The 24085-nt window shown below is 37.2% G+C and overlaps 1 protein-coding gene across 1 annotated transcript; it reads right to left on the bottom strand.

Moving 5' to 3' along the window:
* Window positions 1-8725: 8725 nt before the first annotated feature.
* On the bottom strand, window positions 8726-23877 carry LOC117296748 (syntaxin-5-like). Its single transcript, XM_033779794.1, has 9 exons — window positions 23761-23877; window positions 22734-22961; window positions 22000-22073; window positions 20467-20522; window positions 17778-17890; window positions 14469-14600; window positions 13979-14066; window positions 12603-12834; window positions 8726-9191 (listed from the first exon to the last, which is right to left on the bottom strand). The coding sequence occupies exons 2-9, from the start codon at window positions 22929-22931 to the stop codon at window positions 9032-9034; spliced, it is 1053 nt and encodes a 350-aa protein (XP_033635685.1). The 5' UTR covers window positions 22932-22961; window positions 23761-23877; the 3' UTR covers window positions 8726-9031.
* Window positions 23878-24085: the final 208 nt, after the last annotated feature.

Raw genomic sequence — 24085 nt, 5'->3', positions numbered from 1 at the left:
GAGGACGGAGCCTGAAGCCGAATCCAAAGCCGAAGCCAACTTTGGGCTGTATCATGGTAAAATACCTTTTGAGCAATTTTCACTTTGAAGTACTGCGGTTTTGGAAACAACATCACTTTTTATCCCAACAAATTTGAATCTGAGAAGCGCTACAGGCAGTTACGCTTTTCAGATTGTGTATACCAATTGCAGATTATTCTTCCTGCGTGTACATAACCGCTCTAGATTTTCAGCAGTTTCTAACAAACGCCAACACCTTTTGAAATGAAATGTACAGACTGGTTAATTATGGTATACATCTTCTACAGGATTGAAACAAGCAGTGCATGTTCCAATAGCCAAACCTATACAATCCCTTTAATAGTCGAGCAATTGATGGGCTATGGTGCTTTAGACTTAGACATTGCTGGCGGCAATCCCTTTTAGCTGAGGGTACCTGTTCTACTGAGCTCAGAGTGAGCATTAACGGACAACAGATGATCAGTATTGAAACAAGAGGCAAGAGTGAAACATATGAAGAGGCAATAGTCGATATCTTAAAATCCTGTATGATGTTTCCCCAAATCGTGATGTATTTACACAAGATGTTTCAGTTTCCCAAAATGTGTTTCCATCAACCAATTAAAAGGGCATTCAGTAACTTTTCACCCCGCCTCTGGAACTCTCTGCCTCAACATCTCAAGGACACACATGACATCTCACGATTACAACATTCTCTCAAAACCCATCTCTTCAGATTAGCCTATAAAGAAATCGAGTGAAATTTGTCTTCTTGTTCATGACCTTTGGATGCTTTGATGCGCTTTAAAAATGCTGTGTTATTATTAGTATTAGTATCTCTGTACGATATTGACTTTATCTTGACTAACAAAACCCGAGTATGTAGTCTTTGTAGACTACAAGCACTACATATGACCTGCTTTTTAAATGCTTTTTTTCTTCTTCTTCTCGGTGACCCTTGTCCACAGACAAATACATAGTAGCGACTCTTATTGTATCTTCTTAAACTTGTACTTGAAGTAGGCCTATAGATGTTTTAAAATAGAACATTTTGTGGATTATCATTATTCAGTTAAGTGTGATAGTTTAAAGGCACCTGGAAATATACTTTTTTTCTTCTTCAAACATTAGAATATAATCCTGAACGATAAAATAATTTTTTGAGTAATTGTTTTTAACGATTTATATGTTTAAAAAATTAAATAAAGTTGTGCGGGGGTGACTCCGCCTACCCCTTTTGTGACGTCAATCGAGGAAGACTTTGCCTCGATCGAACATCGAACACACGTACGTGCAAATACATTCCGAAGTCCGAGTCGTGAGTTTGTACGTTTTGAAACAGTTTTTTTTTGCATTTTTCCGGCAATGTCTACCAGGTGTATTGCTGCTGGTCAGTTTGCCAAGTTGTCCGATCCGACGTCTTTTCCCAGCGCTGTGCAGCAAACACTTCGAGCCGTCGTGCTTCGAGAATCCGGAATACACTACACATTTTGACATGGAGAGAACAGTTCTTTTCTAAAACATGACGCCATCCCAATAATTTGTCCAGCTAGTTGGGAAGTCGAAGAAGGTACGAAAGACGTAACGAACCTAAAGGAGCATTTGCCTAAACGTGAAAAAAATCAGGTATTGTTTAAACTTTGAGGGCATGTTTTAGCTTGCGCCAAGCGTCACTATGTTGTGTTGGCACTGCATGCGATTCATCGCGCCTCGATTGACGTCACGAACAGCGCCCTCTCGGGTCGGGCTTTTTTTTCAAATTTGTAAATAACATGGAAACTAATTTTTTAAAACCTTAGTTAAATGTTTATTCATATTCCACACATCAAAACACATATTTTGGTGACAAAAGCTTTATATTGACAAAATACCACTTCCAGGTGACTTTAACCTGCAATTTGGGTGGGTCTATGTCCAATTTCACAGAGGTGCTTACAAAGCATACAAAGTAGGTAAGCACAACAACATTATGCTTACCAGAATATTGTTACCAGCCAAAATGTCATGTCTTATGTACAGCTGTGGCTGGTATCAATGTTTGCTCAACAGAAACTTGTCTCGAAAAATAATCGGTTTTTTTTTCAAAACCAATCATTCAAAACCAATCATGAAATCAAAAAAACAACCTAAACACAGAAGTCAAATTTTAAAAATATTTAATTTTTTTAAATTTGACTTCTTTATCCTCAAAGAACAATACATACAGAGAACACAAATAGTAAATCATGACCGACACAAAGGACAGTATATAAATTGACAATTATATTTTTATTATTATTTTTTGTTATCACAATAGTTTTATTTAATCCTAAGCAGATATAGATACGAAGCTACTTACAGAATTGTAGAATTATGTGTGTGTGTGATACACACGTATTCATTTAAATTAATAAAATAAGGACAAAATGTACAAAATTTACAAGGATGGTTTTTGTGTTCAACTGAGACTTAAAATCTTGTATGCCGCCCCCCCCCCCAATCTTGATGTATTTACACAAGATGTTTCATTTTCCTGAATTTGTTTTCATTAATCAATCAATAGGGTCTTTCTTTAGTCAACTGCAGCGATTAACTTTTTGTAATACTAAAATGCAGTAACTCTATTTTTACGTCAAACTTGACTATTATTATTTGTTTGCTCTTGAATCCGTACTTAGTCCATGACGCACTGCAATTATTGCAATGCATTACAATTGTTGCAGTTGGCCTTTTTGAGGACACAGTAAGAGTGCACTGTTGGGTTTGGGTGTCGTACAAATTTACTCTAACCAAACAGTGGCCTAGCAATGTGGTTTTTCCGACTGTTTTGTTTGTTTGCTTGCTTGCTTTTGCCTCCAGGTTAGACAAAATTTGACTAGTTGGCTGAAGGTATAGGTTTAAGTATAACATAACTTATTAAATTAATTGTTTGTTTCATTTGACTCCCTTTATCTCATTCATCTTTAACCGTATAACCTTTTAAATGAACAGTAAAATAGCAAACAATAAAGTTCCTAAGTAAAATCCACTTGTAATCAGGACATAAAGACCAAGAGTATGAAGTAAGTACTCTCTAATTTTAGATTGAAGTTCCATCCAATCCTTTGAAGCTTTAGTAACAACTGCAGATGATTTTGTCCCTACTTTCAATCGAATAGAGTGAATTTCAGTCCAACTTTTAGAGAGTAAGATGGATAAAAACAAGTAATAGTGATAATTATAAAATAATTAGATAAAGAAAAAGAAAATACCGATTAAACTTTTTTTTATGCCAAAACAAATTAACATTTAAGTTCGATTCCTTTAAAGAGACAAGCAACTTTGTTATTGCGAATGCGATAAAACTGTCCACCATTTTTTACAGTCTCTTTTCTATGGCAGTGTGCAGGGGGAAATATGAAGAAATCAGCCGATAAAATGCATGCCTGTTCAAAGCCACAGTAATGAAACACTGATACCATAACTTTAAGGCCACCTGTGCCAAAATTCCATAAAGCCTGTAGTATAAGCATAACAACTTGCTAAGCACAGAACATATTACTCAGCAGTAACTGGTTACCAGCCAAAAGTCTGTACAGTTTACATTGTTGTGACTGATGCCCTATCCATTTTTTTGCTTAGCATATTGATTCGCTAAGCGGTTTTTAACAGCTTTATGAAACTGGGTCCTAGTGTAGAATGCGCAAAGTCCAGAGTTGGATTCCCAAAAGTGACTGTACTTAAGACTATTGTTTTTATCACAGAAACCCAAGTATAAAGTACCTAATAGATGTTAAATTTGCATCGGGGATAAAGAATATTAATTTTGGTTTTTACCCATACACCGATGTGTGTTAGCACTGTATACTCAGTACTTTCCCGAGTCCTGTGAAAAAATATCACAGGCATGTTACTCGGGTGGGATTCGAACCCACGACCCTTGCAATTCTAGACCAGTGTCTGCCTCTAGCTGCCGGGCAACCTCGGTAGTCTAGTTGGTAAGACACTGCTCTAGAATTGCAAGGGTCGTGGGTTCGAATCCCACCCGAGTAACATGCCTGTGATATTTTTTCACAGGACTCGGGAAAGTACTGAGTATACAGTGCTAACACACATCGGTGTATGGGTAAAAAACCAAAATTAATATAAAGTACCTGCTGTTTGCTTGTTTAGGTGATCTTCCTGTAAAGGGAACTTGGCAAAGAGGATATAAACTATATAGAAAGGTTTGTGGTAACACCATGTAATGACTATCTCTAATGAGTTGGGGTGGTTCTGAAAAGAACCGTTTCAAACTCACACACAAATGAATTCATGGTGTGAAAGTTTGTTGTCAAATAATCACATGAACAAACACGCTTGTACATGGTGACAGTAAAGTTAGTCTCATATTGGACATTGGACATTTACATAGGTTTATACAGTGAATGAACATTCACTTTTGTACAGCTATGTCCAATGTGCAAATGAAAAGTAGACATTCACTGTACAAGCCATGTGAATGTCAAATGTCCCATATAGAATGGTCTTTACTGGCATCTATATACAGGCTATCTTTATACACACCTTTACAAAAATAAAATCTGCAACATTAAATCATCAGAGTCTAAAAGAAATTATCGGACTAGATTTCAGATACTATTCATTGATTCTGATCATCATCCTATTGTACAATAATATTGACATCTGAAGAGAATAATCACCCAACAGTTTCAAATAATTGTACTTTAAGTCATTGAAATGTTTTAATTAAGGGTTAATTTTTTTTTTAATTCAGCTGGAAATAAGGAGATTAGAAGGATAAACAAAAAGTACAAAAGGCAAAAAAAGATGAAAGTTCAAAAATAAAGTTTGACAAGGCTTTGTACTCAATGGTAAAAGATGATGTATTCGACCAATACAGGTATAAAGATAGGTCTAATCGTACATGTACCACCGGCCCTGGGAAGATTTCACAAAGAGTTAGGAGATAGTAAAAACTTAAGGCTAGTTCTACACATAAGTTAGGACAAATAACGTGTCCTAACTCAAGATAAGACTAGTCTTAACGTGAAATCCACCCCTGGTATAATAACATTCTAATCTGGAATAGAAATGTTGAATACAGATTACATTTAAACACCTAGAAGGGATCAAATCATTTTGCAGTTCTGGCCTCTTTTTGGTTACACTCGACTTGAATGGGGGTTGGAAGATGGCTATACATTGATTCATAATGCATTACCCTTTACAGCATACTTTGATCTTCAATAAACATACACCACCCCCAAAACTGCAATTGGTGTTCAGTTTACAGGGACCCATGAGGCACCATTACATGTATGACCTATTGAAGGTACGATGTGTACTATCCATGACTATTTGAACAGGCTTAGTGTGTTTGGCAACCATCAACACAATGACCAGTAGTGTTAGAGACCTGGGAGTCCGAGACCGAGACCTGGAGCTCCGATGGGGAGACTGTTCTCGAGACCTAAATAAATGGTGTTCTACTGTACATTCAACCCAAATAATCCAACATGAAATTTCTTGAAACTCTTGAGCAGTACTGCTTTTAAGTGCATGCCTAATACTTCACGGAGGCAACAAAGGCGATTGCCTCCATGCTCCGTGATCATTGCCTCGGTGCCCTTTCCATTAGAAAGGTACAATTTCCTTATAGGGTGCCATTTACCAAGGAGAAAAAGCTTAGGTGCCCTTGCCCTTTCAAAAACGAAGTATACAGGCCTGTGAGTGTGTCAGGCCTGTGAGTGTGTATTAAAACACTCTGAGCCAAGCTGCACATTTGGAAAATTAATTGTACAAATCTCAATGCATGTAATAACCCAAGGAAATTTCAACCTCTACAAGCATGTGTGCCGATAGGCCGAACTTCCTGGAGTAAATCCCGGCTGGCAAGTTATTCAACAGCTCTCATTTGACATTTGAATGCGACTTCCCAACGGTGTTTGGATGTTGACCATAAAAACCATACCCAAACAAACAGTTGCAGAAAGGGCAATTTAATTACACTTGGACTGACCACAGCTTGGAATCAAAATGATTTATTCTTTTGAGGGGTTTGTGTGTGGGGGGGGGGGGGGGGGGGGCTCGATATTTCCCTTATTAAGCCTTGATGGATAGTTAATACATACAGGATCTGATTTGTGTTAAAGGCGAGGTATAATTATGTGCATTGTGCAAAAGTACCACCAATAGTTAGCTACCAAAGGACCAACATTTGAACTTTAGGTTGTTGACTACCTTTGAGCTCGCCAAAATCTGAAGTTGACTGACACCCAAGTTAAGCCTTTAAATACAAACTAGGCTGTATAGTCGGAAATAAGGTATTTGTAGATCTTCAAAAACAACATTGTGTTTGAGTATAGGCTCAGATGTAAATTGCCAGATCAGTAATGTTTTTGAACATGTAAACATTGTCAATGTTTATAACATTGTCAATGTTTATAACAGAACCTGTTTTTCCTATGAGACATGTATGTATGCACAAGAGGTTTTTTTTATCGAAAAAAAGGTCTGGTTTCCTGAAAGCTCACTTTGACTTGGAAGTCGGAAATACGGTATTTGTAGATCTTCAAAAACAACATTGTGTTCGCACAGTATTTGAGTTTAGGCTCTGATCTAAATTACCTGATCAGCCTAGTGTTTGAACATGTCCGCAAAACTTGTAAACACTGTTGATGTTTTTCACAAAACCCGTTTTTCCAATGAATTTTTTTAACAGATTATACCAATGGTTTGCATGAAAGTTGTACCAATTGGGAATTCTAATCAAATTATCAGTTTGTGCATTTCATTTACTGGCATCATAATATTTTGACAACTCAATCTCAATGCTTTTGAAGGCATAGGTAAACCGAACAAACAGACTACTAGGCAAAGTGACTTAATATTCATTACCCTCTGCACCTGCACGTGTTCCCATTTTACATCTCAATTTTGAATGGTTTCTAAAACAAGACTTCAATGAACGGAAATTAAAACACCAAAACACACCACAAAAAACAAGTTGTTATGACACCCCCGACCAAAGAAATTGGCAAATTAGAGAGACCGTCAACAAAAGGCTTAGATAGCTCAGTTGGTCAAGGGCCGGCACGTTAATTCGGAGGCCCTGGGTTTAAGTCCCACTCTAGTCATGACATTATGTGGAATTCTTTTTTTTCTTCTCAGGCCCACACACTTCGTACATAGCATACATGCTACGTAGCGATAAAACACCAAATGTCCGCAGCAACCACCAGTCAAACTCATTTGACCCATCACTTTCACGATATGTGTAAGGTTTCATGAACAAGATAACAAGCCCCATAAAGAACACTGTCCCATTTGGGGACAATGTAAACCACACTGAATTACATGATCTCTTTGCACGCGCTGACTGAACAAATCTATTTACTTAGATTTGTAGGTCTAACCGCAAAGATTTATACAAAACAACGACACTGCATGGAATGATTAATGAAACAGAAAAACCAATTACTTGTCCTCTTAGCTACATCTGATGACTGTCTTCGTGGGGCTTTGTAATGGGACACCAAGTGAAGGATTAGGGTATCGAGGATTTGATAAGACTAAAGTAATCTAAACAAAAACCTGAAGGAAATTGACCAGTGTTCGGTCTGCACCAGGTGCAGCCACCAGATGTTAAACAACACCAACAAAACTGACCAGCCACCAGATGTTAAACAACACCAACAAAACTGACCACAATTGCTCAAGAAGTAAGAGTATACCTTTGGTTTTTGGAATCGTTCGATTTTTTTAATATTATATAAACGTAGATGTATACAATAAAACTAATGTGTGATAATTTCATTTCAAAAGGTGGTCAGGTTTTTAGATATCGCCGAAAATCCGGAGCGATTATGTCCATGCAGGAAGAATAACCCCTAATAGGAATACACAATCTGAGAAGAATTACGGATAATTACTCTTCCCAGATTCAACCATCGGGGCATTAAAACTGACATCTTTTTACAATACCACATGACTTTAAAGTGAAATGTTTCTCACAAAGCTTTATACTATCGAAAGTTGCTGTAGGCTTCAAACCAAGTAAATGCTTAATGCCATTAAATTTAGGAGTGATAACCAAACGTATGCCTTCCCTTTAATGAAACACTGTTCGACAGAAGTCAACAACTTCTGTTTTGTCTCTGGCTGTCTGTTGCCAGTACGCTTGTACACAGGTGGTGGGTAGTGTGGAATTATGAGCTTTTCTTGTTTTCCTTCCACATTTATGAGTAAGCTGAAGTCATTATATTAGCCCACAAGATTCCCTGCCATTGCAATCCCTAAATTTTAATAATATATTATTTAAAATATTCTACATGATAACATAACAAATAACAGTTTAAAACAACAAAACACTTGGGAATGGGGGTGGGGGATCTGGAAGTAAGCAGAATGAGACAATGAAAAAATACAAAGACAGTTGTCCTTTTAAATTCTCAAAATCTTTTTTAAAAATGGCCTGAAATTGTATTTATGCATGTATGGTCTAAACCACAACCTGTGACGCAAGGGCAATGCCATTAGTAACTCAAAGAGCCTATGGGACCTAAAGACCAAGCCCAGGGCAACAGCCTGTGTTTCATGCATGGGCCCCAGTCGTGGATCAGTCTGTTTATGAAAGGGCAAGGACACCAAGGCGTTTTCTCCTTGGTAAAGGGCACCCTACGAGGAAATTGTAAGCTTCTACTGTCAGAGCATTTCAAGGGCACCAAGGCAATGGCCAGGGTCCATAGACTCCTTGGAGGCAAACGCCTTTGTTGCCTCCGTGAAGAATCAGGCCTGCTGAATGAAAAAAGCAGGTGGGGGCAGGGGTGTTTTTGAAGATTCTGATGGTTCAAAGGAATACCTCTTAGCTTTCTCAGGCCAAGAATACGACAAAAATAACGTAGAAGGTGATGAGTACATGTAGTGAACATGTTTAAAGAGACACAAAGACCAACAGCCTATGTTGACATGGTTCCAGTCATGGATAGAGTCTGAATGATAAAGGCGGGTGGGGTCGAGGGTTGTTTATGAGATTCTGATGGTTCAAAAGATTATATTATTCTTAGCTTTCTCAGGCCAAGAAGACGACGAATATAACAAAGAAGACTATGAGTACAATGAACACCTTGACCATGAGCCATCTGTTTGAGGTGACCGACTGGAAATACTTGAGAATCTCCCCATGAGCTGCCTCCACGTTCAAGGTCGTGTCCTCTATGTTGTTGTCGATCCTGAAAGATAAGGAGAATATATTGTAATTATTTTACACAGCTGAACATTGTGTAGTTGCAGCCAGTGAACCGGATTCAACTTCTGGTGGCTAAGTCATCAGGGAGCGGGTCAGTTTTGTAGGTGTCGAGACCGGTTTTGTCGGTCTTGGGTCTCGTTACCCTGTGGTCTTGGTTTCCGACCTTCGGGTCTCGATCGGGTTTTGGTCTTGGTCTTGCACTATTGGGTCACGACTACAACACTGGTGTGGGTTTTGAATCCCAGTCATGACACTTGTGTACTGGAGCAAGACATTTGACTATAATTGTTTCTCTTCAACCAGGGGTAAATTGGTAAGGGGCAGAGCTGGCTTTTGTAAATGAAATAGCTCAGTGCTCAACGTACTTGACAACACAGGCACTGAAGACGAGAAGAGTACACTGTTCATTCCAAATGATTACTTCTGTGACTACACCCTCAACAACAACTTTGCATGCATTTTAAAAATCATTCTGGTGCATATCCTCCAATTTTGCGTAAATCATCACACTATTTTTGTGTGTGGCGACAACATGAATATAGATTGGGTTGTAAAAGCAAATATTTGTTCTGACTTTTTGTAGGGCCTAGTGATTATAAAATGATACATAACACAGTATACTGTTCAGATGGTTTTCTCACATTCAACACTTCTCCCAAAAGGGATTTTATACGTACATGTATGACTGTATCCGCATGGTTACTATTTAACCTTAGCTTAGGCTGTATACTCCCATAGGGAGATGAGATGTTTTAAGGAATGAATTAAATGGCCCAGTGATCAGAAGTAATAACATTTGAGTGCCACGAGCATCACTGCGTGGGCATTGTCTAAATTCAATTGGTTTTCTTAGAACAGCAATAAATGAAACCCGTCTCCCTAGACATGTACATTAAATTGATCTTAAACATGTAAGTGTATTCACACAGGATATGCTCATAATTGTGCACATATTATGTATTTCCATTTATGTTGGCAGGATAATTGCCTTCTAGGCAGGATAAATACTATCAGATTCTAAAAAAAACACCACTCAGCATATACATTAATATTTCTCAAGTTAATTGGATTTGTCAGTAAGGTTTTACATAATAATTCATTATGAACTATCCAAGATGATCCTCCTAGCTTTATTCACATGTCTTTTTTTAATTTTATATTTTTATTTTACTGCACACATCTTGGTCTTTATTTAGTGCATTAATTCCTTTTATGTTTCAGCGCTTATAAACCCTGTATTAAGCGCTATATAAAATGCATGTTATCAATATTTCAAAACATATATTTACCGGTACCATAACTACCCCAGATATGGCATCGTTAACCTAGTATTCCTTGCTTGTAGCGTTGATGGATAGAGTATTGTAAAGCCAGCCCCCCCTCCATCTCCCCTCCCAAACAGTCTATTCTGATCAACGTCTAGAGGTTCAGCATGTCAAGTTGTCTTTACTAAGTGCTGAAAGGTTCTGGTCTAGAGACCAAGTCCCCTGGCCACGGTGAAAACGTTTAGCTAGGTATGTAGTACAAGATCAATCAAGGCAAGAGTCAAGAGGGACTCCCGGCAACAACTACAAGGGCTCAAAATTAAAGGCACGTGATCAACACGTTTGGTAATTGTCAAAGACTAGTCTTCTCACTTGGTGTATCCCAACATATGCATAAAATAACAAACCTGTGAAAATTCGGGCTCAATTTGGTAATTTATTATGCGAGTGAGAAATTACCTCTTTCTCGAAAACTCTGTTACTTCAGATAGAGCCGTTTGTCACAATGTTTTATAAACAGCTCTCCATTCCTCGTTACAAAGTAGCTTTTTATGCTAACAATTATTTTGAGTAAATAGTGTCCAGTGGCTTTAACACTGGACCGCAGGCTAGAGGACAATACTTTTAGGGTTGAGTCAGTGAAATTACAAACGTACAAATCTGGCGCTCTTGTGCCTTTGGAATCATAGTACCTCACTGCACAATTAAAATTTCTTTCCGCTTCAATTTTCTTGAGTATTGAAAAATGAGATAAGAAAAATGAGATAAATCTCCCCTTAGCGCTTGTTCCAAAAACAACTTAAATCTGAAACTGCGTAGATAGTTCTTGACTTTGATTCTGGATTTGTAACAAATTCTCTGTAGTCTTGTGGATTTTTCCCTCCAAATTCGAGCCCTGAACATGTTGTTGTGTCCATACGTCAAAGGTAAAGCTTCAGTACTTAAAACCCAATCTCTCAGCTGCTATTAAAGCAAAGACACTGTAATCTTAAAAGGAAGGCATTTATTCTGGTGATTTGTTTCGGGTCAAGTCCCTTTTCGGTATAATCAAAGTGATTTCCTTTTCTGTGGTCTTAAGGCAATCACATTAGCAAAGTATAATATGGCATTTAAAATCATTTTTGTTTTCCATTTACATATAAATCCATTTCTTAACTCTAAAACCTTATTTGCAAAACATTGAACTTTTGAATTGTATACTAATTTTTGTGTTAATATGTTGGACTTGTCTTGAACAAGTGAACAAAAAAGGTTTCCCTTTTTACGGAGGGGGAAGGGGGTTTAACTTGATACATGTATGTCAGTATTTTCATACATTGCACTCCAAATACACCCATCTTCTATCCTTACAGATCAGGTTTGTCCTGCTATTGTTGTTCTCGTATTCCCTTTTCTACAGAATTCCTCCGTGGGGTCCAAGTTGAACAGAGAACAACATTTTTGTGGTATATTGTTTCATTGCATAAAAGACCCCCCCCCCACTTTGAAAAACACTGATGTAGCAGTTATCTCCATTTTATTAATATATCAATTAACAATCTCCGTGTCAATGTTGGATAGAAAGTGCATGAGTTTGTCAAATACAAGATCTGCAAAGAGTTAGTCAATAACTATCCGTTGTTCACTTTGGTGTCTTTACAACTAAAATTGTAGCCATGGTCGTGGCTGTGCCATCGTCATGTATTAATACTCGTCATTAGGTGAGTTGGATTGACATTCACATACAAGAACACAGCACACGTCTGGTTGATGGCAAAAACCAAAACACCAACAAAATAACAAAAACAAAAGTACAATTTGTTTTCACCCTTACACCGATGTGTATTCAGCACTGTACACTTGGTACTTTTCTAAGTTCCGTGAATACAGAATCCACACGCAAATCACCTGGGTGGGATTCAAACCCATGACCTTTGCTAGGCTGGAGCAGATGTTTTACTACTAGACCACCAAGCTGGCCAGGTGGCTAGAAGCAGTTTGAATTCTACACACAAATATATATGATATCAGCGAGTAACAAAACGGACTAAACACACATCACACCTCTGCCTGTGTATGGGTCATACAATGTACATTTTGTCAGGGCAAAAAAACAAAAAAACAAAATAACACAAGCAGACTAAACAAACCTTTGGACTTGTTCTTCTTGTTCCTTCACCATATGTGCCAGCTGCTGGAATATACTACTGAGCTCCACTATCGTACTCTCAATGCTGTGCATCGTCTCTTCTCTATTCTTCACATAGTTGTCTTGTTCTTCCACCATGGCCATCTGCTGGGTGCGGTGTCGTGGGCCGTCCATAGAGCTCATGTCGATGGCAAAGTCATTCTTCTGCTCCTCTTGAAGAAGGACAGAACCCCCTACAAACAAAAACATAGCAGGACATTTCTTCTTAGTTGGGTCTGAGTGACTTTTTAGTTAAGGAGGGAAAGAAAAGATCACTTTGATGACAAATGGTCACAAAAGTCCCAAGAGGTCACGCCATATGACTAGATGGGACGTTCTAGGGTCCATGTGACTTTTTAATGAAGGGAGTAGAGAAATGGTAAGATAAGTCCCAAGAGGTCACGCCATATGACTAGATGGGACGTTCTAGGGTCCATGTGACTTTTTAATGAAGGGAGTAGAGAAATGGTAAGATAAGTCCCAAGAGGTTACGCCATATGACTAGATGGGATGTTCTAGGGTCCATGTGACTATTTAATGAAGGGAGTAGAGAAATGGTAAGATAAGTCCCAAGAGGTCACGCCATATGACTACATGGGACGTTCTAGGGTCCATGTGACTTTTTAATGAAGGGAGTAGAGAAATGGTAAGATAAGTCCCAAGAGGTCACGCCATATGACTAGATGGGACGTTCTGGGCTCTGTGTGACTTTTTAATGAAGGGAGTAGAGGAGAGATCACTTTCAATGACAAAATGGTAAGAAAAGTCCCAAGAGGTCACACCATATGACTAGGTATAACACTATGAAGTGTAACTAAACTTGTTGGCAGGTCAGTGATCTTTTCATTGGATAAATGAGCATAGTAAAATGGAACAGTTATTAATTTTTCAATAGTGGCTTTATAGAAATGTACACTTTCATACTTAACATGTACAATGCATGTATTATATTAGGTTGGGGGCATTGACTCTTGATTTTAATAAAAGTATGCATCGTATTTTCTGAATACAAAAATACACTCCTCTGCCTATTCAATACACTAGAGTTCCATGCAGAATGGACATCAACATCCAAGCGGGGCATTCTGTAATGAAAGCCTTCAATCAAAAGCCAACGCGAAAAGAGAATTGTGGCCAGTGTCAATCATCGTGTTTATTAAAGAAACAAAACTCTGGACAGTGACAAAACAATCTGTAAAAAGTGAAGTTTCTTAATTAATTGGCAGTGTCCATTATGGATTCTCTGCAAAGCACCTCGTGGAATCCCTGTCATCGTAACCTTTGGCTCACGGTGAACTTTATAACTTGTAAACACGTTCTCCTTGATGAGTCACTTACCGGAGGCACTCATGGCAGATGGTGGCAGACTTGAGGCGATTGGACCTTGTGAGAACTGCTCTCTCCTGTCCTTCTGATCTTTCAAATTCTATTAACGGAACACAAAGGAGTTTCAGAATTTTGGGAATAAGAACCGAGGGGAAATGAGAGAGAAAGCGATTACGCTGATTGAAAAAAATATGGATCTGTTTGGATGCCTTGAGATTGCCCTTAGAAGTGAAAGTTTAATGTCATCCAGAATCCACACCAACATATTGTTTTTGCTAAATGTGCTCTTTTCAGTTGGTTACTCCAGAGCTGCACAAAGTTTCTTTTAACTTCAGTTTTGGTTTAGTTTTTAACGGACTTGGATGCTAAATAGTGAAAGCTTTAATTAAGAGCAACTAACTGGCCCTATTGTTGCTACTAAACAAGAATCATTAGTCATGCCAATCGGTAACAAGATCATGTTCTAGAGTGTCGTTGTGCTGTTGTTGTTGTTGTTGTTTACCTGTGTTCGGACTTCCAGTACTGTCTTGAAGTCATTGGACATGTTGGCCAGTTTGGATTGCAGGGCCAATACCACTGTATTGGAATGTGTTTGCATATGGCGTCCATTTTGGGAATTTCTCTGCCGGACAACCTTTGATACAAAACGAAAGTGAGAGAAAGAGAGAGATGAAATATATTGCAAGGTGAAATTATATCTCAAGTTCTGATAGGATTTGATTGATGGGCATCTGTCTTTAAAAAATAATAACACATATGAAAACAGCACTTGAAAGTTTCAGTGAAGAAAATCAGTTTTATTAGATAAGAACAAAATCAACAGTCTCCCTCCCTCCTTAACGCCTACACATGTGGTGCAAAAAAATAAAAAAAGTGTCAACATGTCTCCATCCACCCACAAAGTGACACAATACGTCTTCTACGAATCCTATCGGCTTGCAAATTTGATAAAAACCGGACAATCAATTTTCTGATTAGGCGACATCGTGCCTTTCAGTTGCCCATAATACGTTGTAATTTTAGTACGTAATGGTAGCTCTTAACCCGCGGGTATCGTATGATGGTTTTTTTATTTGATTCTGGTATTCATGTGTTCGATACAATGGCAGGAAGTACATTGTAATGCTATACAGTGCCAATCCGAGATAAATAGCCTCAAATCCTTTTGTTGTATTTTTCTTCTTCTCAAAAATCGGTTGGGAGGGAACATGCAATGTAAGATCATGCACATTGTAAAGAGTAGTTATTGATGGAGATACAGTTGAGGCAAAATCGAAAGACATCTTCCGGGGGTGTGTAAATATGCCCCGGAAGAAAAGGAAACTTCTCCCCGTCTCGGTGCTTGTACTTTTGGGCTTTGTGAACATCGCACACCCTGAGGAATCGCCCGATCTAACTATTCAAAATCATTCAGAGTTTTCCAAAAAACAACCCAAGAAATAAAGGTATCGAAACAGAAAATTTTTGCGTTTACTAATAACAAGTGCGGATTAGGTGTGAGTAGTCACTGTTTGCATAGATTGATATGGTTCATAAATGAATGTAAGTGAAGGATATCTAACACCAGACGAAAGTATATTAATTTTTGTAAACTGAATAACAAAAATTGTAATAGAGACCTAAGACTTGTTAGAGTTTTTTTATTTTAAATTAGGTTTACAAAAATTCATAAACTTGTCATATACTTTTGGGTTAAAGGCGCTGGTATACCTTTGGGTTTCTAACTGATTGTTTAACTATACAAATGGAGATGTACAACAAAACTAACCTGTGAAAATTTCATTTCAAAAGGTTTGAGATATTGCAGAAAATCTGGAGCAGTTATTATATTCACGCAGGAAGAATTATCCGTAATTGGAATACACTGTTAGAGAAACGTTTCATGCAGAAATGTTCTCAGATTGAATTCTTTTTCAATCCCCTTCTCTCAAACCACATTCCTTTGGCGGGAATCAGTTCTCATCAACAGCTGCCGTGCTTCTTATGAAGTTAGTTTTAAAGACAATGGACACTATTGGTAATTGTCAAAGACCAGTCTTCACACTTGGTGCATCTCAACATATGCATAAAATAACAAACCTGTGAAAATTTGAGCTCATTCGGTTGTCGAAGTTGCGAGTATTAATGAAAGAACAAAACACCCTTGTCACATAAAGTTGTGTGCTTTCAAATGCTTGATTTCGCGACCTAAATTTCTAAATCTGAGGTATCGAAATCAAATTCGTGTAAAATGACTTCTTTCTTGAAAACTACATTACTTCAGAGGGAGCCGTTTCTCACAATGTTTTATACATGTACTATCAACCTCTCCCCATTACTATTCACCAAGTAAGGTTTTATGCTAATAATTATTTTGAGTGATTACCAATAATGTCCACTGTCTTTACGTTGTTTTGGAGTAATTACCAAAGGTATACCCTCCCTTTAGAGGCACCCCACCGGACTAGTTTGGTAATGATAGAAAATTTTAACCGAGCATAAAAGCTTGAATGGTAACGAGCAACGGAGAGCTGTTGATATTTTAAAACATTGTTAGAAATTACTCCCTCAGAAGTAACGTAGCTTTTGAGAAAAAGGTATTTTCTCACTCAAATATTTGAATCTGAGAAAGACTTCATTCAGGCCTGAAGCCATTCTCAGGCACCTTGAGGCGTACCAATTTGTCCAACAAGGGTGTTCTTTCTATTATTCTCTTGCAACTTCGATAACCGATTGAGCTAAAATGTTCTCAGATTTGTTAAGTAAGAAAACTGCTCTTTGACAATGACCAAAGGTGTCCAGGGCCTTTAAAGCCAGCGTGCCCTTACTTGAGATCCGCCCACTTTGTTTACACACAACTCACAGTAGTAACTGATATCTTTGTTCTTAGAGTCCGGGTGGCATTACAGAGGTATAAATGAGCAAACAGATTGATACCACAGAGGGATTCAGTGGCTTACATGGCTCATATTCCACGACCTTTTCATGACCTTCCAGTCAGCCAGGTCATCTTAAATACTTTTCCAGGGCATTGAAATAATCTACTTCTCATGAACCCCTTGCACCTGGGTAAAGGGGTTATTGACAGCTGCCGGGAACTTAAATTTTTCTTATCTTTTTTCGACGCCTCGTTTTGAGAGCATAACAATTCTTTAAGTTCAAGTGCGCATAGCATAATAGTGTGTAGGTTGAATATTGTTGGATTGAGCTAAAAATATCCCCCTTGCTTGCCGTTTACTTTCATGCAAGTTTTGACTTTTACATCATCACATCTTAGTTAACAATCCATCATACATTGTACATATTTATGGCATGCATACAGCATTTTAAAAGGGTAACAAAACATTTTATATTTGTGATTTATTTAAATCAAATTGTTTGAATTACCAAACTGAAAGTTCACTTGGATTGACACAATCACTTCTTTAAAGGTAGCCCGGAGGCTGAAGTTAAAAATGTCACACCTTAAAAAATATTTGATGTACACATGTGCACAAGATAAATGTAACATACACTGTACTCTACTCAGTACATTAGCCAATAAAAACACTTAAACACTTTTCCTGGTTCAAGAATAACAGTAAATGGACATGTATTGCAATAATTCCTTCTTACGTTTGTACATGTAGCCAAATCAAAAGACAGGAAAACAAAAATGTCCACAAGATGCGTTTTGTTTTTCATCAGTGCACAACATTACAGTGCAAAAATGGTACAAAGTACAATGTTCGTGTTACAAAACCACTGCATGTACATGTACAAGGTTCTCTACCCTTAAGTTAATGGTACACCTTGTACTTTTCAGCTCAATAGATAGTTTACAATGACTCACCTGTTGTAGCTGACCAATCTGTTTGTTAAGGCTGTTGATATCTTGTTTAATTATATACGTCAATTCCTGGATTTCGATCGATTTATCGTCAAATAGAGATTTCCTCTTGGCCACTGTGCAAAAACACAAAAACAAAACAAACGGAAAACCTTGTAAGAAATATTCATGAATCAGGTAATCGTTAGTGCAGTTAAACAAATAACAAGAATTCACAATCTAGTTTGTGGTCATTGACATTATAACTGCCATCTCTTAAGAGTTTCTGTGTTTTTCTTGTGAAAAAAAAAAACCCACCCCCAAAACCCAAGACAAACACTTGAAATTGGAACAGTAAGAAAGGAATTAAGTTCGTCTAGAAGGAACATTTTTGAAAGCCTACTCGTCTCACAAAAAAGGTTTCAAATCGATGAACTAAACATTCAGTTGAGTGAAATATTGATAGTTTAAATTGAAAAATAAGGCAAACACTTCATTTCACCGTACCTCAACTATCCCACAACCCTGTTGGTCGTTGTCATTGGGGCACCACGGGTGATTTCAACAGTTTTCAAATCTGAGTGTTTAGTTCCATCAAACATAAAAAGGCCATGTCTGAATTTATATTATTTGTTCAAAAATATCAAATTATCCATTGTTTTCTCAAATGTGGCTATTTCGGTAAAAATTTTCCCGTCAAAAGAAATCTACTGATATTTGGGTGACTTTTCAGTACAATAAATTTAATTTTAGATTATAAGATTAACTGATGTTATTTAGGGGCTTTTGAGAAAAGAACCAACGCAACTAATTTGACATTTCAACAAGTGTCAGATGCTCAATCATAATATCAATACTACAATAAAGAGATATTTGTATGCCCTATTTGCCCTATTTATGTGAATGCCCTATTTATTTTACTCATATTTGAATGGTTTGTATTACCAGTTCGGACTATGCAATCAAAGTAACAAACACCCTTTTAATTTGAAACTCCAAATTCTCTGATCTCTCATCAAGGATGTCAGGTCGCGACATAGGTCAGTTTGCAGTCCAGAAAATAAAAATAAACATTCATCTTCATGAGTCTAAAGGGTGAGCTGTTCAATAAAGAAGGGGGTTGCAACAATGCTCATAGTCAACAAATTAAATATCATTATCCTCAGCTCAACTCGGCTACCTACATTTTATACAAGACAAGCCAAAATTGTTCTTCGTTTTCATTTCACAAAGCTGATTTACGTCACAGAGTATTTGTTTAAAATAAACTATGCGTGCAATTTAAAAGCAGTAGGGATTTATAATGTTTGTACATCTCTGGGAATTCGCATACTGTAATTTGTTTTGGATTTAGTGCCGCTCAGTATCACACTAGTAAACTATAAAGTTTTTACAGTGTAAGTGACTCAGATTTTTGAACCTAATACATGTATCCCAGGTGGTTGCAGTTGGTGGAAAAAATAGATTTCAGTTAAATAAGGATCTGGAATGAAAGCTGGGATTTGATTCAGTGATAAGTTTTTAAAAAAATTGTTTGACATGAAAACAAAATTGTTGACATGTTTGTATCATAGCTTTTTATGAACCTGTAGGTTGAGAAAAGATCCCTGTATCATAATTCCTTCATTATTTTGTGAGGCCCAAAGGAATTGAAAGCTTTGTATTTGATGAAATGCAACCGTTTTGAATACAAAGTATTTTCCTGTTTTGTTCATATTTTTAAAACGATGAGAAGAAGTTCACAGAAGGATGCTAAAATATCATACCTTCCTTAATCCAAAAGCACTGCATGTACATTTGTATGTATATTAAAAATTACATCATAATGCTTTTTTGAGACAAAACTCCTTATATATCACAATTCACAATTAATTTAATTTCACAAGCTCTAACAATGATGTGCGAACCATCCAAAGATCATCTTCCAGAATACCACTAGACAGACATCTTAAATACTAACAACCATCATAGATATTTTCTTTACTTTTGTTTAAATTGTGATAATCTACATTGTGATTCAAATAGGCCATACATAAATGAAACTATTCAACTGGTAGTTAACTTATTTTGTATTTTTTTTTTTTTTTTGGGGGGGGGTACAAATTCAATGGTAAATTTAATGTAGATTGAAAAAAGCCAATTAATATTTCCTGTCCCCTCGAGCCCTTTATGTCAATATGTTTTGAACAAATTCACTAATAAAAAGCACTATAAAAGCAAGTTTTTAAAACATAATCTGAACAGGTTGTATACAGTTGAGACTTCTTACACATACTAACAAGACTCTCGCTTTTAAAAGTATTACTGTCTTTAAAAAGCATTATTAAGTTATTCTCTTATATCTTCTTTACAGATGCTTTTACAGTCATTGCTTTCATAAATAGAAAATAGTGTCATCTACAATGTATGAACAACATCCTAGCATTAGTGAGTTGATTTGACATAGTCAGAATAACTTGGGTAAAAAAAAAAGTCTTTAATTTTGACTGAATTAAGGGTGATGGCACTGCGCCAGCATTAGCAGCTGTCACAGCTTTATCTGCGGTTGTTGCTTGGTATTTTAACTAGTCACCTTAATATGGAAAGCATAATTTGTTTGTGCTTAGCTACTTTTTCTGCTTTAAACAGCTTCAATAAGTGTGGCACTGATGTTTTAAATTTTCAGTCTGCATAATTTAAATGATAAAACGAACATGTACACTTGTATACTTACATATTGTTAATTTCTCTAGCTTTGTAAATGTGTTTGTGATGTCTTTCCCAATTTGCCTGGAAATCAAAACAAAAAGAAAGAACAAAGTTTAACAAAGAGTAAAGACTGTCCAGGGAGATACAAGTACATGTGTGCACTTAAAGGCAGTGGACACTATTGGTAATTACTCTAAATAATTATTAGCATAAAACCTTTCTTGGTGACAAGTATTTGGGAGAGGATTGCTCCATTGAGCCTAGTAGCAGTCAGTGCCCTGTTCCTTGATGGTCAATACACTGCAATGCCACTATGAAGCAAGTGGTGGCAGCACACACGTATTGTATTATGTGAAAGTTGTTTGTGTGTATGTACCACAAGACTGTTACGACTGTGATATTTTGCATTGCCTCCAACTGGTGACATTAACACTCAAAGGTTATTGCAAATGAAGATTGAAAGGCCATGAAACAAATCTCCCTAAAGCCCCCTAATTGTCAGTAATAAAAGTTCAACAATTTGTTTTGTACTATTACTATTAGGGATGATCAAGTATCGGTCAATATTGAAACAGATACAAGAAGCACCTGTTGTTGATTAAGCGTGCAGCTTAACGTGAGATCACTGCCGACAAATTCCTAATGGTTTGTAATTCAAACCCGGTCATCATAGTCTTTGTGTAAAGTCAAACAAACTCATGAAAACCTCTATCAAATGATCACCTCTGAAATGGCAAAACTAACTGCTCTACGCTGATGCTATTGAACTGTGTTATACTCCAACCCAAAATAAAACCAAACTCATCTCCTTTTCACTAACTTTATGGCCAGTTAAGGTTTTACCAGACTTGTTTGTTTTGGTATCTCCTTTACTTAAATTTGATAAACTAATTCATTTCAATATCAGTCAGGCTTTCACTGTGTTATTGCCTCACACAATTTTGTCATAACTCTTTGCTACATACATTCCATTGTTCATCATTAGGGGACTTTTGGGATGCTTGGTGGCAGCAGACTTACCAGGTAAAATCCATTGCTCAGAACTACGTAAACAATGGACATTTACACGTACCTGGTAAGTCAGGACGACATGGTCAGAATACAACTTGTCTTTTACTTGACGCTCTTACAGTCTTAGTCCATTTAGCGGGAGACTTTTGGTGACACTTAGGTGGCATTAGATCTACCAAGTAAATCCAGTGTTCTTGGTAATGTGTGCATGCTCAGAACTACAAAACAATTAGACTATTTTGCAAATACCATTGCGCAAGCACAAACTGTTGAATGAGGTGCATTGTAGGATAGCTACATGTATGAATTAAACTTGATCACCAGCTAGACCACAATGCACCTATTTCCAAGCTTTATGCACGCGCCAGAGTATTTGCGAAAATGTCTATGATAATCTACCTGGTATGTTTGCTGCCACCTAGAGTTTAAAGTCTCTCTCTGTACTCTTGGCTGAGCAATAATGCAAAGATTTCCCTCCCTACATGATTCACTATCACTTTTTTTAAACAAAACCAACTGAGTGGAATACATAATGCATAATACATACTTAGCTATTAACATGAACTCTGTATGCTGATGTGTCCTGGAAGCCGGTCTTCTACCCTGTGCAACTCCATTGCCCTGAAAGGAAAAAGATATAAACAGGAAATGTCGTCTAAAGCCCTGAGCGTGTATACCCAAAGCACACGAAATGGTCAAATCCAGGCTTTCGAAAAGGGCCAGCAGACTTGGTGGTGGCAGTTAGCTGAGTTGAGGAAGAGTGGAAGACTAGGTTTAGTTAACCATGGAACATGAGTTAAAGGAACACGTTGCCTGGTCTTTGAAAAGCGTGTGTAACCGTTTATTATGAAATGCACATGGGTAAAAAGATGTTGTAAAAGTAGAATACAATGATCCACACACAAACATGCCTCGAAATTGCACGATTTTCCTTTTACCTCGTCGACTAACACGGTCGGCCATTTATGGGAGTCAACATTTTACCTCCCATAAATGGCCGACCGTGTTGGTTCGCACACCTCGCAATTTCGAGGCAAACTTATGTGGATCATTGTATTCTACTTTTAAAACACCTTTCTAACCATAAGCATTTTATAAAAAAATGGTTACAAACGCTTTTTATAGACCAACTCGTCCGATCCAAGGCAACGTGTTCCTTTCAGGGAGAATGCTTATATTATAAAAACAAAATGACTGAAAATATTTTCATTCAGTGCCACATTTTTAACTACAAGTTTCCACACAAAGAATAGTTGTCACTCAGCATTTTTTATCACGTACTTGTCTTGACTGTATTGACTTGATAGCCGAGCTGAACTCCTGTGTTCTATCTCGGCACGTCATCTCTTGCTCAAACGGCACTGAGGCCTGACTTTTCTCCTTCTCAACGTTGTGGGTGGTTACTGTCCAATTATTCTGTGAAAGATACGGCTGCTGATCCCAACCAGTCTCTGGTGTGTGTCTACGCCGAGTGGACATTGGTCAAACCTGACATGCTACTCTGTTTATCTACAAACAGGAAAATATAAATATTAAAATTAGTTTACGTTTACGAATAAAACAAATCTTTTTTTTATAGTATTTTCTGAAACACATAACAATGTCAAAGTGAAGTAGGAAAGATATCCTCAAATACGTACAAAAAAGTATATTTTCACTTTCGTTTCAGTTTGAATAGTGTTACTGTAAAGGCGTCTATGGCATGGAACTCCAGCGACAGCATTGTCAACAGAGTCCACGACCACTTCAATTCGGCACAAGGGTTACATTATCGCAACTAAACTGTACGTAACTGTACGTAACTGAAAATGGCATACTTTTCTCGCTTTTGTTGACACTTTGTTTTGATCATTTGAAATCTGGGCTACAAAATCAATAAAGACAGATTTCACTGCTGAGAAATTTTAATTTAGTTTAGGTACCATGATAAATAAGGATCAGATCAGAGGAAAAAATCCTCCATGTCGATGAGTTAAATAAATATAAAAACACAATAACAACAACAGTTGGTAGCCATCTAAACACACAGTCAGTGTGATACACACTGCGTAAGTTAGAGACCTAAGTTGGTATTCCTTTTTTGTTATCAACAATGTGTTTTTCTTCAGAAATTATTCGCCGGCAACTACACTACACAATCCAATTGCAATGCCAATGGTAAGTTAAGTTTACTGTTCTAATCCTACCTCCATGAGTTTACGAAGAAAAATTCAATTCTAAATCTGAATTTCCTGTATTCATTTGCTGTTCAGCAAAAAGAGGAAAAACACAGGTAAAACACATTGATTCACGATTAAATATAACTCACCTATGATTACAGAAGGAAACTTCTTAAAGTGATACTACCAAAGTATAACTTTGATTTCTAAAGTAAAAAAATATGTCAAAAACACTTCAAACAGATCGTCTGGACTTTAATTACACGTCGAAGCTCAGTAACTAGTGCATTGGTATCGACTATTTCAAAACCTTGTAAGTATTATTGTCAAGTACAGTATCGAAGCCTTTACTTTATAACGCAAAATCAAGTAGTATCGATACCATACTGACCAATTCGTTTACTAATCGATTAGTTTCATTCAGTTGACGTAGTTATCAGTGAACTGCATGATGGGAAGTTATCACTTTGACCT

Source organism: Asterias rubens, chromosome 1, assembly GCF_902459465.1.
Source record: "Asterias rubens chromosome 1, eAstRub1.3, whole genome shotgun sequence".
Classification (NCBI taxonomy): Eukaryota; Metazoa; Echinodermata; class Asteroidea; order Forcipulatida; family Asteriidae; genus Asterias; species Asterias rubens.
The sequence above is the reverse complement of the archived record's forward strand: the minus strand, read 5'-3'. Positions and strand labels throughout refer to the sequence as shown.

Bases quoted from the DNA above. Each gene is read 5' to 3' on its own strand.
- LOC117296748 (XM_033779794.1), bottom strand. From the start codon at position 22,931: ATGTCCACTCGGCGTAGACACACACCAGAGACTGGTTGGGATCAGCAG. The intron at 12,835-13,978 runs GTAAGTGACTCA...TTTTGTTTGTAG, and splicing joins ATCTGCCATGAGTGCCTCCG to GGGGTTCTGTCCTTCTTCAA. The intron at 9,192-12,602 runs GTTTGTTTAGTC...CTTATCTTTCAG, and splicing joins CAAGAAGAACAAGTCCAAAG to GATCGACAACAACATAGAGG.